General features: G+C 40.0%; 1 protein-coding gene across 2 annotated transcripts in view; it reads left to right on the forward strand.

Annotated features, from left to right (window-relative positions):
• Positions 1–14928, forward strand: part of hspbap1 (hspb associated protein 1) — an 82689-nt gene extending 67761 nt beyond the window's left edge. For both annotated transcript variants that reach the window (XM_043694265.1, XM_043694264.1), the window contains exons 7-8: positions 13110–13220; positions 14384–14928. In XM_043694265.1, coding sequence (XP_043550200.1) covers positions 13110–13220; positions 14384–14863 — 591 coding nt within the window. In that variant the 3' untranslated portion in view covers positions 14864–14928. The remainder of the gene's footprint in view (positions 1–13109; positions 13221–14383) is intronic.
• The last annotated feature ends 398 nt before the right edge of the window (positions 14929–15326 follow it).

The following is a 15326-nucleotide window of genomic DNA, read 5'->3' on the forward strand; positions in this document are numbered from 1 at the left end:
CCACACCGCCGTGCCCCCTACACCGCCGTGCCCCCCACACCGCCGTGCCACCGTGCCGCCCACAGTTATATTTAACTAGTATAAACATATAGTTCAGTGTATCCCCCACTCTATCATTACCATCACGCCAGGTTCCATGGAGAGACAGGGAAGCATGTCAAGAGCAGCACCATATATTCCTAAAAATGAGGTACTAACTTAGTGAAGCTACAGTACAGGATAACTTGTTTACTAAACAGCAGAAATAGCATGTGATAGGAAAAGCCAAGCTAACATTCCTCGAACAACAGATTAAATGGGAGCTCTGTGGTACTGTCATATCCAATCATAAATGGTGACAGGCAATAAAATAACTCACTGGAAGAGAGCACTCCATTCACATCCCCATCCTGTAAAAGCTGTTCTACTTAACGCTAATACCTCTTTGAAATACTACCTCTGGCATCCACTTGACAAATGAATGATGTGTCACCTATCTGCAAAGAAAGCAGAAGAAATCCTATTTAGCCAATTACCACCAAGTTGGTCTCTTCTTGCTTATTGGCAAAGCAATGGAAGATGTCTCTGAGTGTGCTGACCTGTGGCACTTACTCAGCAATAATCTATTCACTGGAACTCCCTGAACTACTGTGCTCTTCCAGCACCACTTATCCAGAATCCAGTTGGATTCTGTCAGGGTTACTTCACTCCAGATCTCATTGACTGCATTCTAAAAATGAGTTGAATGTGAATACCCTTGACATGAAGGCATTGTTTGAGTGTGACACCAAGGATCCCCAGCAAAACTGAAGTCCATTGGAATTAAATGGAAAACGCTCTGCTGTTTTGATTCTCAATTAGCACAAAACAAGATTGATGTGAGTATTGGAGAAGCTAATTATCTCAGCCCTGAATGTTGCTGCAGATGTTCCTTGGAGCAATGGTATTTAATGACCCTCCCTCTTTTATTCCATTGAAAATGGAGGTATTTGACGCTATGCACTGTTCATTATCATTTGCAAACCTCAAATACTGAAGAAGGCCATGCTGAGGTGCAGCAAGATGTAATCAGTATTCAGATTTGGGCTGATAAACATAAAGTAACATTTGCTGTCTCTCAATTGCCAAGCAATGGTCATCCTCAACAAGAGAAAATCTAACCCATTTCCCCTTCACATTCAACAGCATTGCCACTTATAAATTTCTATCATAAAGTTTACATCCTGTGCCTACCATTGACCAGAAACCTGATTGGACCAGCCATGTAAATATTATGGTCACAAGAACAGGTAAGAGTAAGGGAATTCTACTGAGAGTTACTCACCACCTGAATCCCCAAAACCTTTTCTCCATGTTCAAGTCAGGATAGAATACTCCATTCACCAAGATGAACTTAGCTCCAAAAACAGTTGAGAAGCTCAATAATGAGGACAACTTGATCCGCACCGCATCCAGGAGGTTAAACAATCGCTCCCTCACACCCTGCTCACAGTCTTGGATCTCACACATTCCTGGCCATACTAAAAGTAGGTTAGGTTGTGAGCTGAATCACTTTGGTCTGCAGAGCTCCCTTTTTAATACTTAGGAGGGAGTGGTCAGAAAAAAATTCCCTCAATCCGGCTTGTTTTATTATTAACTGCTCACAGGGGATCGTATGATAGTGGGAGCAACAGGAGAGGTGGTGGTTCATCACACTTACTGGCAACATTGCTATTTAGTTGTATTTAATTTTCATGAAATAATAATGTATAAAAATTATACATTCAGCCCTAGGCTACGAATGGGAGGCTAATTGTTTCCAAACTGTCCATTCTATGGATTTCATTGTGAGCAATATTTATCCCTTAACTAGAATCAGTAAAATCAAATGATCTCATTGTTCCATTGTTGCTGTGTGCATTTCCTGGATTCCAAAATATGTATTGTATTTAATTATAGGAATGTGGAAAGTGTTAACTGGTGATTCACTTTGTCCCTATAAAAAGGAAAAGATGAGAACTGTTTTTCTGGGTGAGGAGGTGTATGTTTATAATATGTCTCACTGTCAATAAATGCTTATGAAAGTGTGTGAAGATCGGCTTCAGTTCTATTATTCACCAGCTAATCTTTCCATAATGTAATAGTGACTACATTTCAGTAAGTACTTTACTGAATGTAAGGCTCTGCATTAATGCAAACTTTCCTTTTCTTTTACATTCATACAGCTTGTATTTTGCTTTGTATTATAGAACTTCTTCATTTATTCTTCCTTTAATGCTTCATTTACTGTCCTTCACTCCTATGCAGAAGTCAGGAACAACACTCAGTCTTTGTGCTCACAAATCAATTAAATGACAGTGGCAGGATGAATGGAGCAGAGGCACAAAGTGGGTGAATCGTTTACTTATATACAAATTGAATTTCCAAGTAAACAACTTGATCATAAAGAAGCCAAGCAGCATTACAGATTATGTGGTTTGAGAATTTAGGCAACTTAAGCACATACGTGATATGTATATAAATGTATTACATTGCGTGCAAGTCTATTTATATATAAGTAAATGTATTTACAAATAAATGAATATTCATATGCACACTTCAATTTTTCTTGTTGCAGCATTATCTCCTGCAGTGCTGTGCATTTAAAGGTCTTGACTTTCATTAGACCTGTGAGCCTCTGGATGGTGCAAATATTAATGTTCGTTGTGCAGAGTAATGTAAATCTATGAATGTGACCTTCTAAATTTCAGACTGATTCAGCATATGTTTAGTTTATTCATATCACATTGTGTAGTCAATTATCATGATGCACTCGCTGTACTGAGAGTCATAGAGTCGTACAGCACGGAAACAGACCCTTCGGTTCACCTTGTCCATGTCTACCAGATATCCGAACCTAATCTAGTCCCACCTGCCAGCACCTGGCACATATCCCTCCAAACCCTTCCTATTCATATACCCATCCAGATGCCTTTTAAATCTTGCAATTGTACCAGCCTCTACCACTTCCTCTGGCAGCTCATTCCATACGTGTGCCACCCTCTGCATGAAAAAGTTGCCCCTTAGGTCCCTTTTATATCTTTCCCCTCTCACCCTAAACCTATGCCCTCTAGTTCTGGAACCCCCCCCCCTGCCAAAACCCTAAAAGAAATGATCTTGTCTATTTATCTTATCCAAGCCCATCATGATTTTATAGGCCTCGATAAAGTCACCCCTCAGCCTCCGACACTTCAGAAAAAACAGCTCCAGTCTATTCAAACTTGCCTTATAGCTCAAATCCTCCAACCCTGGCAATGTCCCTGTAAATCTTTCCTGAATCCTTTCAAGTTTTACAACATCCTTCTGATAGGAAGGAGACCAGAATTGCACACAATATTCCAAAAGTGGCCTAACCAATGCCCTGTATAGCCACAACATGACCTCCCAATTCCAATACTCAATGCTTTGACCAATAAAGGAAACCATACCAAACATCATCTTCACTGTCCTATCTACCTGCGACTCTACTATAAACCTGCAGTCCAAAGTCTTTTTGTTCAGCAACAATCTCCAGGAAGTTACAATTAAGTGTATAAGTCCTGCTCTGATTTGCTTTCCAAAATGCAGCAAGTCACATTTATCTAAATTAAACTCCATCTGCCACTCCTCAGCCCGCTGGCCCATCTGATCAAGATCCTGTTGCACTCTAAGGGAACCTTCTTCTCTGTCCATGACATCTCCAATTTTGGTGTATTCTGCAAACTTACTAGCTATACCTTCTATGTTCATATCCAAATCGTTTATATCAATGATGAAAAGCAGTGGACCAAGCACCGATCCATATCGCACATCACTGGTCACAGGCCTCCAGTCTGAAAAACAACCTTAAAAAGAAAAATAATGTTCTCACCACCAACAGGAATATTTTCAATGCTGCGAGCTAAAGAAGCCAGGAGAGATTCAGAACTATGTAGAAATAAATCACCTTTATATAATGAACACACTTTTATTTATACAAAGGAAAATTACTATGAATCCAAGGGACAAATACAACTAATGGTGGAAATCTGAAATAAGGACAGAAAATGTTGGAAGTGCATTTCCATTACAAAAGATTGAACATTTCGGAAGCAGTGATAGATTCAGACAGAGTTAGCATGGATTTTTAAAAAGGGAATCTTGTCGACGGTTCCAATGGAATTTTCTGAAGATGTGCATATAGTATACTTGGACTTTCAGAAGGTTTTTAATAAGGTCCCGCCTCAGATTAGCATGTAAAGTTAAAGCACATGATTTTGAAGGTAATGTTATGAAGTTGAAGGCATGTACTGTACCTTTGAGAGAGTGCAAGCTGGCAAGCACCTGTCATGTGACTGACTCACAGACAGTGTGCTGCAAAATTCAAAGATGTAACATTTGGCTGTGACCTAGATATCTTAGTTGTTTTCGCAACAGTTTGAATTTAACTAATGCCCTAACATACTAAAACCCAATCGAATTTGAATTTTATTGTTTCGACAACATCGAACCAATGAGATGATCCGATGTTTGGGGTATAGAAAAAGCAGGCATTTTGGATAGTTGGCCAGAAAGAGTACTAATTGCCACTGTTAAAGGTACTTTTTTCACACGAAACATCTTTGCAGCAGAAGACTGAAGAGAACCCAAGGCGAACTACAGAGTAGGATAAACAGTGTAGTCAACAACTACTGTCTAGTTTTGAAAGTAAGTTGCTGTAAATTTAAGAGGGGCTTTATTAGGTCAGTATATTATAGAGTGAGAGGTAGATAACAAATCTTCAAGTGAAAGGCTTAAGTAAATACTTGTTACTTAATGTTCACTTTTAGAGTTAAAGAATAACTTGATATTTTTTATTAAATAGTGAAATTTGTTTAGTTCTCTGTCACTCATACATTAACAGTTTACGAGGTGAGGTGAGCTTTTCTCTGGGTTTAGTTTAATTAGTGGAAGAATGTGTTTCATACTGTACACATAGTGTTCGTAACAATAGTGTACTGACATGGATAGAGAACTGGTTGGCCGATAAAGAAACAAATGGTAGGAATAAAGAGATCTTTTTTCATGTGGCAGGCAGTGACTAGTAGGGCACTGCAGGGATTAGTGCTTTCCAGGACCTCAGCTATTCACAATATACATCAGTGATTTAGATGAGAGAAGTAAATGTCATCTGTTATGGACCATGCCAGATCCCCTCAAGACATTTCTAGAAAGTGTCCCAGACCCTAACTTTGCTAGTTGTTTTAAGCAGGTGTAAAGTAGATATTCCAGGAGTGAAGCAGCTGGACCGGCCACTTAGTTTTAAACAAAACTGAACTTATTTGCAAGATTACTGAATGAAACACAAACAAAAGAGAACAGAGTATAGAATACTTAACCTATCTGAAAACCCAGCAGACTATGACCACTTAATGCGATTCCAAATTCCTGCAGCAATCCTCATAAAAATCCCTTGGGAAAAATCAAACACGGTCTTACAGGAGAGAGAGAGAGAGATGGCAGAGAAATTCAGTATGGAACACATTCTTCCATGGAGCTATTTCTTGGATCAGCCTTAAAACTGATATCCTGCTTTCAGTGAACAGCCAGACTGCTAAAAACACAGCTGAGCTGGGAGAAGTTACCACTCCCATTTCATTGTAAAAGAGTTTGTTTTAAACTTGAAAGCCTATTATCTGAGGCAGTATCTGTTAGCTAAAATCAAACTAGCCCTAAAACCCTTCAAACCGTAGACTTTTTGGAATTGCTGCTTTTAACAACCTCTAAGTTTGCAGACATGACAAAGCTGGTGGGAGAATGAACTGTGAAAGTTAAGTGAAAGTGCAGAGGAAAATGAATTGTGAATAGGACATAAGGAGCCTACAAAGGGATATAGATTAACTGCGTGGATAAATGTCTAGCAAATGGTATATAATGTGGGTAGCTGTGCAATTGTTCATTTTGGCAGAAAGAATAGGACAAAACGGAGATGCAGAGAGATCTGTGTGTACTCGTGTATAAATTTACAGAAAGTTCGTGCAAGTAATTAAGAAAACTAATAGAATGTGATGTTTGTGAGTGGAATTAAATGCAAGAACGGAGATTACATTTCAGTAATAGAGAATATTGGGAAGACTGTCTGGAATACTGTGTACAGGATTGCTCACCATACTTAGGAAAGGATGTTAATGTTTTGGAAGCAGTTCAGAGAAAGTGAAGACTGCAGATGCTGGAGAGTTACAGTTGAAAAATGTGGTGCTGGAAAAGCTCAGCAGGTCAGACGGTATCCGAAGAACAGGTGAGTTGATGTTTCGGGCATAAGCCCTTCATTAGGAATGTGAGAGAAGGTTGACTAGAATAATACCTGGAAAGGCTAGGCCTGTATCTTCTGAAGTTTATAAGAGTCAATGGTGACTAAATTGAAATACAAACTTCTGAGGGGACTTGATCGGGTGGATATTGAAAGCATGTTTCCATTTGTAAGAGAATGCAGTACTGGGATCATTAGTTTAAAAATGAAAGGTTAGCCATTTAAAACTGAGATTAAAAATAACTTTTTCTGAGCATTGAGTCTTTAGAATTCCCCTCCTGGAAAGGCAGTGGATACAGAATCTTGAAATATTTTTAAGACAAAGGGAGGTAGATTCTTGATTAAAGGGGATGAAGGATTTTTGGGGGTACACAGGAATGCAGAAACAAGAATAGAAATTGCTAGAAAAGCTCAGCAGATCTGGCAGTATCACTGCAGAGAAATCAGAGTTGATGTTTCAGGTCCAGTGACCCATAGAACCGAGAAAGAACACAGGAGTGCAAAGTTGAGGTTAAAATCCGATCAGTCGTGATCTTATTGAATGGTGGAACAGATTTGAAGAGTCAAGTGGCCTACTCTACTTCCTTATTCATACGTTCCTTTGTTGGTCATAGGGCAAAAAATCTCACTAGACAAAACAATGTAATATTCAGATAGTTAACGTTTTGGGTTAATGACTCTGTGAGCCTTGGCTGCCAAATGGGGAGGGAGCAGAAAAATTAAAATTGAGTTACTGTAATTTTAGGAAGGACAGAATAGATAAAAGATTAGGTGGAGTTGTACTGTACTAGAGATTGTCATTGAGAGAGAGAATTGAAAAAGGAAATGTGTGGGCAGATAGAGATCTGAGCAGCGACAATAAAATTATTTTATTGTAGGTGGTTTCAGTGACCCATTTATTGTCTGGTGAAAGGAGACATCGAGATGTTAAAAGGAAATATGTTAGGATAGACTAAGATCCTCTTTATTAAGCAATGTGTAATGTTTTCCTCCAATGGGAGGGCTATTACTAGACCAAGCAATAAATAATAAAATAGATGTGTATAATCATAGATCAGATAGTGAATTAAGCCTAACATGAAAGCTATGAAAAATAAGGGCTTTTTTCCCTTGGAAAAAAATTATTCACAGTATCCTTGTATAGTTTTAGCACAATTTTCCTATTTTTATACTCCATTCTCTTTGAAATGATAAGCCTTCCATAAAAGTTAAAGTTCTTAATTTGAGTAAGGCAAATTTTAATACAATGAGACAAGAACTTTCAAAAGCTCGTTGGATTAGAAAGGTAAAGCGGCAGCTGCCAACTGGGAAGCTTTCAAAAGTGCGATAACGAGAGTTCAGAGGCATTATGTTCCTGTTAGAGTGAAAGGTCCGGCTGATAAGATTAGAGAACAATGGACAAATAAAGATATTGAGGTTCTAGTCAAGAATAAAAATGAATCATACTAGATATACACAACTGTGATAAAATGAATCTCTTGACAATTATAAAGAGTGTAGGGGCATTCTTAAGAAGGAAATCAGAAAGGTAAAGCAGGGATATGAGATAACCTTGGCAGATAAGGCTAAGGATAATCCAGAGAGATTCTGTAAGTACATTAAGAGCAAAAGAGCAAATAGGGAGAGAATGGGGCCCCGTAAAGATCGAGGTCTTTGTGTTGAAACTCAGAAGAGGTTTGTATTAGTTTTCACTGTGGAGATAGAACCGGAGGCTAGCGAACTCGGAAATAAATATTGATGTTTTGAAAACAGTTCACATCACAGAAGAGGAAGTGCTGGAGGTCTTAGAAACATAAAGGCAAGAAAATATCCGGGACCTGATCAAGTGTATCCCAGGGAATTGTGGGATGTTAGGGAGGAAATTGTGGGGCTCCTAGCAGAACTATTTATATCATTTATAACTGCAGGTGAGTTGCTGGAGGATTGGCAAGTGGTTAATGTTGTGCCTTTATTTAAGAATGACTGACTGTGAGGAGAAGCCTGGGAACTATAGACCTGCGAGTCTGACATTGCTGGTTGGGTAAGTTGGTGGAGGTGGTTCTGAAAGATAGGATTTACATGCATTTGGAGAGACATGGCATGATTGGAGAGTGTCAGCATGGGTTAAGCAAGGGAAATCATGTCTGTCAAACTTGATGGAGTTCTTTGAGGAAGTAAGAACATTGATATTGCTTACTGGATTTTAGTAAAGCCTTTGGTAAGTTTCTGCATGGTAGACTGATTTCCCAAGTTAATCATATGGGATTCGAGGTGAGCTTACCAATTGGATACAAAATTGGCTTAAAGGCAGGAGACAGAGTGGTGCTGAAGACTTGTTTTTCTGACTGGAGGCCTGTGACCAACGGTGTTCCACAGGGATCTGTAGAGGGCCCACTTTTGTTTGTTATTTATGTAAATGTTTTGGATGAGAACATAGGAGACTCCAGTTTGCAGATGACACAAAGATCGGTGATTATTAGGTTAGATTTCCTACAGTGTGGGAACAGGCCCTTCGGCCCAACCAGTCCACACCAACCCTCCGAAGAGTAACCCTCCGAAGAGTAACCCACCCAGACCCATTTCCCTCTGACTAATGCACCTAACAGTTTGGGCAATTTAACATGGCCGATTCACCTGACTTGCACATCTTTGGATTGTGGGAGGAAACACGATCATCTGGAGGAAACCCACACAGACATGGGGAGAAAATGCAAACTCCACACTGACAGTCGCCCGAGGCTGGAATCGTACCTGGGACCCTGGTGCTGTGAGGCAGTAGTGCTAACCACTGTGCCATCGTGCCACCCCTATATTGTGATATATTGGACAATGAAGAAGGTTGTCTAAGATTACAGAGAGGTCTTGATCGATTGGGTCAAAAGCCTGAGGAGTTTAATTTGGATAAATATGAGGTATTGCATTTTGATAAAACAAACAATGGCAGGACTTACACAATTAATGGTAGGTCCCTGTAGAACAGAGAGACCTGGGCGTTCAGGTACATAATGTTTTGAAATTTGCATCACAGGTAGACAGTGTTGTTGCTCGAAAAGTACAGTAGGTCAGGCAGCGTCCAAGGAGCAGGAGCATCGACTTTTCCAGCACCACAAACTCGACTCTAATCTCGAGCATCTGCAGTCCTCACTTTCTCCTAGTCACAGGTGGACAGGGTAGTTAAGAAGGTGTTTAGCAAACTTGTCTTCATTGCTCAGACCTTTCAGTATATGAGTTGGGACGTCATGTTGAGGTTGTACAGGACTTTGGTGAGGCCTCTTCTGGAGTATTATGTGCAGTTCAGGTCACCCTGTTACAGGAAGGATGTTATTAAACTGGAGAGAGTTCAGAAAAGATTGAATTATTAGGAGAGGCTGGATAAGCTGGGACTTTTTTCACTGGAGCATATGAGGTTGAGAGATGACCTTATAGAGGTTTACACAATCATGAGTGAATAGTAAAGTTTTGTTCCCCTAAGATAGGGTGTTCAAAGCTATGGGATATATATTTTTAAGGTTAGAGGAGAAAGAATTAAAAAGGACATGGTTTGTATATAGAATGAACTGCCAGAGGAAGTGGATGCAGGTACAGTTACAATATTTAAAAGACATTTGGATATGTACATGAATATGAAATGTTTGGAATGATATGGGCCAAACATCGGCAGGTGGGACTAATTTAGTTTGGGAACATGGTCGATGTGGACTAGTTGGACCAAAGGGCCTGTTTCTGTACTGTATGTATAAATAAAGACTAAAATTCCATTTAGACAATAGGACCGTAAGACATAGGAGCAGAAATCAGTCCATTCAGCCCATCACGTCTGCTCCGCCACTCAATCATGGCTGATAAGTTTCTCAACCCCATTCTCCTGCTTTCTCCCCATAACCCTTGATTCTCTTGATACTCAGAAACGTATCATTTACCTTCGCTATTACTTGCTGAATGTTATGATATTGTGCGATAAATGCAATGATATCAGCAATACCTTCGGCAAAAAATATAATCAGACGGACAAAATGACTCCCAGGAGAATACTTAGAAAGGAGAATGGGAATGCCATCTCTCTATCTTCCTGGCTGAGTGAACATTTGTGCTTTTAGTTTGATCCTGTGGTCAGTGCTGTGTGAGAATGAAGAAAGAAGTGAAAATAACCCTCAACATATCATGTGTAGCCCTCAGTACCAAAATATCTTTTGTATGCAATATATTAGGAGTGCAAGTAGGACAACAAAGATTGAAGTGTTGAATTTTGTTGACAACTTTGTGAAAATATAATTAAACATGTCCCATATCATATGTAATTGACTGCATTAGATCACTTTTTGTTTTGTTGTAGGATCTCTAATTACTCAGGGGTACTACTTCAACAATTCAAGGGATATAGTTACCTCTTATACGGTACTATAGTTTATATGATTACAGGAATATGGTGGTAAAGCAGCACACATCTGTATGAGTGTTATTGTGATGTGGCAGGCGAGTAAGTTTTAAGTTGAACTGTTATTATGCATTACACATTATTCTTGCTCAAGGGTAGTTTGTTATTGCTGCTTCATGTTGAGTGTTGAATCCTTTCCTCCCTGCATCATGTTGAGGGCTGCGCACTTTGATAATGTTCCCCTCATACTTGTTTTGCCGTAAGCAAAAAAGATTTGGGTGTTCATAAACCAGTCATGAAAAGCTTGCGAGCAGGTCCAAAATACAATTTAAAAATCTAATGGAACATTGGCTTTAATCTCAAATGGCTGTTGTACAAAGGGCAGGAAATATGCTTAGTTTACACACATCCTTCATCAGGCCCTGTAGAGTTATGGGCACTGCACTTCGGGGAAAGATGCATTGACCTTGGAGGAGTCACAAGAGGTAGGAGCAGAAGTAGGCCATTCAGCCCATCAAGCCTATTCTGCCATTCATTAAGGTCATGGTTGATCTGATGATCTTCAAATGCAGTTTCCTGCCTTTTCCCTATAACCTTTTCTGATTGGAGTGCAGGTTCATAGTTCCTTGAACATAGAGTCGCATGTACATACGATAGTGAAGAAGGTGATTGGTATGCTTTCCTTTATTCGTCAGAGCATTGAGTATAGGAGTTGGGAGGTCATGTTGCGGCTGTACAGGACATTGGTTAGGCCACTGTTGGAATATTGTGTGCAATTCTGGCCTCCTTCCTATCAGAAGGATATTGTAAAACTTGAAAGGGTTCAGAAAAGATTTACAAGGATGTTGCCAGGATTGGAGGATTTGAGCTATAGGGAGAGGCTGAACAAGCTGGGGTGGTTTTCTCTGGAGCGTCAGAGGCTATGGGCGTCAGATGCCAGTGTTGGACTGGCGTTTACAAAATTAAAAATCACAGAAAACCAGGTAATAGTTCAACAGGTTTATTTGGAAGCACTAGCTTTCGGAGTGCTGCTCCTTCATCAGGTGGTTGTGGACTGTAAGATCGTAAGACACAGAATTTATAGCAAAAGTTACTGTGTGACGTAACTGAAATTATATATTGAAAAAGACCTGGACTGTGTAAGTCTCTCATCTTTTCGAATGAACATGTTGGTTTCAGTTCTTTCAATATGTTAATTGCAGAACTTTTTTAAAGTTACATTCTCAAGTGAACTTTAACAATTGGTGTCATGTCAACCCAGATAATGCGTTGAAGGTGTGAGGTGCTCTGTGTGAGACTGTCTGTGCCACAATGGTCAGACTGATTCTAATCTAAAATCCGTTTTTTTTTAGACTATAATTTTATAAAGTTAAAAATCAAAACTATATTTGTCTCATCCACAAGCTTGGTTGTTGTATGTTTCTGCCATTCAAGTCATTAATATATATTGTAAATAATTATGGCCCCAGCACAAATCCCTGCGACATACCAGTGTTGAAATGCAGACTCTTTCAAATGACACCAATGCTGAAGGAATAAAATAATGACAGTGCAAATTATACAGCTGACTTTCATTCTCTTTAAATCTGTCTCATTAAAGGGTAATCCAATTGAGGGACTTGGGTTGATAAAATGATTGTTTAGTATAGGTCATGAAAATCTAAGATGATGATCTTAAAAATTTTGAAGTAAGAGTTTAACCATCAAGAATGAAGTCAGGAAGCATTAATCCAAACAAAGGTGGAGTGGAACTCTGAAAGTCTTTCCCTACCTTCCACCGCATCCCCCCCGCGCCCCCCACCCAGCTGAAAAATAATAGGACGCAGGAGAGCTTTCAGACCTGTGACTGATGGGAGTTTTGTTGTTAGTTGAAACTTTATTGCCTGACCTGCTGTGCTGTTCCAGCAATAAAGTTTCAACTTTGATCTCCAGCATCTGCAGACTCACTTTCTCCTCGGAGTTTTGTTGTTAGGTGTGGAGAAACTGTGAGAATGTGGTTGGTCTGCCATGGCATAACTGAGAGATGGAGCAAGCGTGAGGCACTTACTGACCAACTACTGTTCTCAGGTTTCAAAAGTCAATACATTCAGGATTTTCACATTGAAATTCACCTCCACAGCTCAAAGTCTAAGCCAGGGTTGCAACATTGTTCTACCCCGATGCTTAAAAAAATGCTGTAGATGTTGTTTTCAAAAGAGGGTTTGGCAGTAGATTTGTGCTGTGAGTTGAGTTAATGGGTGAATAAAATGCAGACTTCAACCCTCCAGTCAGTTCTAAAGAAAAAAATGAGACAAATTCACGATTGCATATCCAGACTTGCAAAGAAGGAGCAGCCTAGTCAGGAGATTAGGCACTGTGGAATGAGTTTTTTGAAAGGTTACTGTAATTGTGACCTCAGGTCCTGTTTACTCTTACAGACCTGAGCCAGGAATGTTGGTGATTCAGATTGCAGTTTAGTTGAGCATGTTACGACTCTTTGGATTGCTTCTTATCCCACTGTTGTGTTATTAGGATGATGACGATGAAACCAGAGTTGGGGAAGCATTGGCTCGTACTGTGGTCTGTGCTCTCAAGGCTGCAGATCCTCATGTTCATACTGCCAGCTGGCTGAATACCACGGAGGTACGTATATCAGTCTTTAGTCTTTGGCACCTTGGTGAAACCACCCTGGTTTGAATTTAATCCCAGTGGGGCTTGTTGTAAATTAACTGTTAATTTTTGATCTTGTGTGCATGTGAACACAGAAAAATCTGCAAACCTCAGGTCAGTCAACTAATAGCTTCTGCTGAAGAATTGCACCAGAAACGTTCACCTGTTTTTCTGTTTTGGTAGCTGGCTGACTTACTGTACATCTTTATCTGAAATAACTAAGCTTATGGTTTTGCTCATGGTATCTTGTTATCCAAGAGCCAGTGAGTGATTGATGTTTTAAAGTATTTTTGGTTGGTGCAAACACCCAATGCTCTAAACAGGACTAATGGTTTCAAAGTGCTTATTGATACTCGTTATAATTTACAAGATAAGAGGCAACCTTATTGAAACATAAAAAAATTGGGGATTTGACAGGGTAGATGTTGAAAGGCAGTTACCTCTTATGGGAGTCTACGACAAGATGGCACAAGCTCACAGTAAGGGATCACACTTTTAAGGCAGGGATGAGGGGGGTTTTATTTTCCTTGACGGTAGTGAATCTGTAATATTCTTTACTGTACAGAGCTATTGATGCTCGGTCATTAAGTATATTCAAAGCTCAGGCAGATATTTAGTCCGTAAGGGAATCAATTATAAACAAAAGTTAGAGTAGAGTTGAAGATAATCGGCCATTTTCACACTCTGACGGAGCTGATACCTTATGGATTAGTTAGGATGAGTGAAAAGGGAATGTAAACAGTAACAAAGCATTTGATGATTGGCTGCTGGAAATCTGGAGAGTGGTGCTGGAAAGGCACAGCAGGTCAGGCAGCATCCGAGGAGCAGGGGAATCGATGTTTTGGGCATAAGCTCTTCATCAGTAATGATTGCTGGTGAAGGGCTTGTGCCAGAAACGTCAGTTCTCCTCCTCGGATGCTGTCTGATCTGCTGTGCTTTTCCAGCACCACACTCTCGACTCTGACCTCCAGCATCTGCAGTCCTCACTTTCTCCTCCTTGCTGGAAATCTGGAGCCTATCAAATTGGGTAAGACTTTTGTGTAACCAATGCATGTGAAGTGTGAATCTGCCAGACATGAACATGTTGAAATAATAAGTATATTTATAAATCAAAGCTTTTTTTTCTCTTCATTTAGGCTGAAGTCACTTCACTTGAGACAAACTTGCATTATGTCAACCTTGCAGTTCAGGCCTGTATAGATAAGCGAAAGGTTTGCTCCTCAACGGGCAGAAACCTATCAGCACGGAGTTTGTCTACCTTTAAGAGAAGGAAATGTGATTCAGGTGATGGAGCAGGATACTCAGCAGTTGCAGATGCAGATCCTAAACCTGCCCTGACCACCAGCATTCCTTTTGGGCCTAATCTACTTCCGGTGGTCCAAGATACAGGAGCAACAGCCAAGCACAGAGTCCCCAGTGACTCGAGCAAGGCGAATATTTCTCTTAGCAGTAAGTTGGAAGCTAATAATTGTAGTGGAAAAGTGGGCAGTAATTCCAAAAATATTGGAGTTCACAGCACAACAATATCCACTGATGAGTTGCTGAACTGTTTGGTTCACCCTGACATGATCAGTTTAATGACTGAAATTCTGCTGGACAGTCACTTCTCTCATTAGTCAGACAAGCTCTTCAATGTCGATTGATTTTATTTTTTTAGTGTGGAAATAAACTATTCCTAAAATAAAGTGTCTGACTCAATCTATCAATATTACACAGTCATAAGAAATAGTAGCTGGCAGAAGCCAAAAAGACCCATTCCACCTTTCTGTAACATCGTAGCTCATCTTCTGTCTCAGCTCCACTTCCCTTTGCAATCAATGACCGAGCATCTGGAATAGAGGTTGCCAAACACACACCATCCTTGAAATGAAGCAATGTCACCATATCTCAGCCCTATTGCTTACTGTGTATCCTGTGACTGTGTCCTCTCACTCTAGGCGGACTAGGCCACAGTGACAATGCCTGGTTGTCACTCTCCTTGGTCACGCTTATTTGATGGCACTTACATCTAGAAATGTTTATGTCAACTGTTGCAGGGTATCTGCAGTCTCTGGACAGCCCTGAGAATCATCTTGGACA

This window comes from Chiloscyllium plagiosum, chromosome 7, assembly GCF_004010195.1.
Source record: "Chiloscyllium plagiosum isolate BGI_BamShark_2017 chromosome 7, ASM401019v2, whole genome shotgun sequence".
NCBI lineage: Eukaryota > Metazoa > Chordata > Chondrichthyes > Orectolobiformes > Hemiscylliidae > Chiloscyllium > Chiloscyllium plagiosum.